At 41.5% G+C, this 2,500-nt stretch overlaps 1 protein-coding gene across 1 annotated transcript in view; it reads right to left on the bottom strand.

Moving 5' to 3' along the window:
- The window catches only part of LOC145655086 (glypican-5-like), an 83,871-nt gene that overhangs the window by 48,926 nt on the left and 32,445 nt on the right, over window positions 1-2,500 (bottom strand). The window contains exon 2 of the mRNA XM_081708869.1: window positions 1,889-2,009. Coding sequence (XP_081564995.1) covers window positions 1,889-2,009 — 121 coding nt within the window. The remainder of the gene's footprint in view (window positions 1-1,888; window positions 2,010-2,500) is intronic.

Raw genomic sequence — 2,500 nt, 5'->3', positions numbered from 1 at the left:
AATTTAATTGAGCAACTTGTACCTTTTGGTCATAATATTTAGGCATCTGATAATAAATGCTACTCTTGTTCAAAGTTTGAAGGCTCTAAATTATTTGCAACTTGTTGAACTTGCAAAATCTGCAGGGGGTTGAATACTACTTGGAGGCACTGTATAATAAATCTGATATGCAATATTTAGTCTTACATATAAGATAGCCAGCTAACATACCAAGTAGCATTGCTAGAAGCGCTGGTTAAAGTATTTTATTCCTTTAGCAGGTACTTCTGCTGGTTTCAAGCATTATTTCCTAAAAAGTTATCCTCCTTGAGATAAGGATATCAAAAAAGATCCTTTCTGTATATAAAAGATACTTAAATCAAATTAAACAGGCTAACACGGTTAATTCACCACAATTCCAAACTGATCTTAGAATGAGAAAATAAACGGCTTGTTCAGCTTCTACATGATTTAACACATCAAGATGTATGTTGTTGCAGTGAAGAATGTAACATTATTCCTGACAGCACCGACCCTAAAGAGCCAGTTAATCATGTTACCGTCTGCATATGCAGACTGAACTGTCTCCATTTTCTTTTAGTGCAGTTTAGTGCATTTTTAGAGGTTTTTTTTGTGGATTCTGTGTCAAACTAAAGAAAACCGAGACACAGTTCAGTTGTGAAAATACTCTTTAAATGTGTTGTCCTGGAGTCTGAGCGAGAATAAAACTCCTGAATTTTAAGATGGGTTTTTTCATAACTCCAGCACAACACATTTACGAACTTTAAAAACCATGCCAAATTTAACTTGACTGTGTATACTCATATTCCTGTTTTATTTTTAAAATGCATTAAAAACTTTTTGAAAAAAGTAACTTCCAAAACTAAATAAATCTACAGACCACAGCTGAATCTAAATTTAGCTGAAGCTCCAGTCTGCTATGAGTTCTGTTTCTGTTTGGACCATCTTTAACACTGGTCGTGTCATAAATCAGAAGGAGGGGCGGGGCTAACAGTTAGAGGGGCGTGGCAATCAGTGAGAGGGGTGGGGCTAGAGTTATTTGCCTCTGAGCTAAACACTTTTTATCTTTATGGGGGAAACTGGAAACTGTGTCTGGACCAGTACAGTAGTAGACATTTCAGGCCAGAGAAAAGCAAATACAATAATGTTTTTTTCATACCTGTATATGTCTAGAGAATATATATATATATATTTGTCATCTTGTTTTGGTTTTGTTTTGCAAATAGTTGCCGTAATTGACCCGTCCAGAATTGCAAGGCAGGATTTCTGATTCATTTATGTAACATATATGCTGCCGTATATGTAAAATGCCACAGAACACGTGCGATAATCTGTAATGTTAGCTGATGTCCGTGTTCAGGTCAGTGTGTTGAGAAGGAGGATTATGTGATCTTCGTAAGACAGATCTTCTGGCAGTACTCTGGGAGAATATAGTTGTGATTTTGAGGAACTAAAATGTATTGGTAGGTTTTGTGTATTTTGGTTGTGAGGTACTTTTAAAGAGGTCTGTGTGAAGACCTTTGCAAAATGAACACACGTTGTGAAATGTGCGTAAACATTTGTACAGAACTGAAAACAAAGGCACTGAGTCTCTTTTACTAACCAAATTAATTCCTCCTCTTTTTCAGGAAGGTGACAATCAAGGGAACTTAGAGACCAACCAGACACAACTACGCTCAGCTCAGGGCAAGGTTCCCTTTCCAATAACCAAATATAAATGTGGAACCAAGACTGTTCTCAGAAAAGCTGCTGTATAGTTTAATTCTGTGGTTCCATATTTGTATATGAAACAATTTTGTGCCTAAAGGGCTGAAGTGACATTTACCACTAGACCCACGAGGCTACGGGAGTGGCCCAGAAAACAGGGACTGAACAACCACAAACTCACCTGGTTGAAGTGCTCGAGCTTCTCCTTGACCTCTGTCAGTATGGGGTCAGGACCTCTGACCCTCACTTCTGGGTTCTGTCTCTGAGCGTGAACTCCATTGCCTACCACTATACCAGAATAACTGAGAGAGAGAGAGAGAGAGAGAGAGAGAGAGAGAGAGTGAGACAGAGGGGGAGAGAGAGAGAGGAAGAGAGAGAGAGCGAGAGAGGGAGGGAGTGAGAGAGAGAGAGAGAGAGAGTGAGACAGAGGGGGAGAGAGAGAGAGGGAGGGAGGGAGACAGAGAGGGAGAGAGAGAGAGTGAGACAGAGGGGGAGAGAGAGAGAGGAAGAGAGAGAGAGTGAGAGAGGGAGGGAGTGAGTGAGAGAGAGAGAGAGAGAGAGTGAGAGAGGGGGAGGGAGTGAGACAGAGAGGGAGAGAGAGAGAGAGAGAGGGAGAGAGGGAGAGAGAGAGAGAGTGAGACAGAGGGGGAGAGAGAGAGAGGAAGAGAGAGAGAGCGAGAGAGAGAGAGAGTGAGACAGAGGGGGAGAGAGAGAGAGAGGGAGGGAGTGAGACAGAGAGGGAGAGAGAGAGAGTGAGACAGAGGGGGAGAGAGAGAGAGGAAGAGAGAGAGAG

The sequence above is a fragment of the Electrophorus electricus genome, unplaced genomic scaffold, assembly GCF_041902795.1.
Source record: "Electrophorus electricus isolate QZ-2024a unplaced genomic scaffold, ASM4190279v1 Scaffold169, whole genome shotgun sequence".
Classification (NCBI taxonomy): Eukaryota; Metazoa; Chordata; class Actinopteri; order Gymnotiformes; family Gymnotidae; genus Electrophorus; species Electrophorus electricus.
This window is presented reverse-complemented; position numbering and strand designations above follow the sequence as displayed.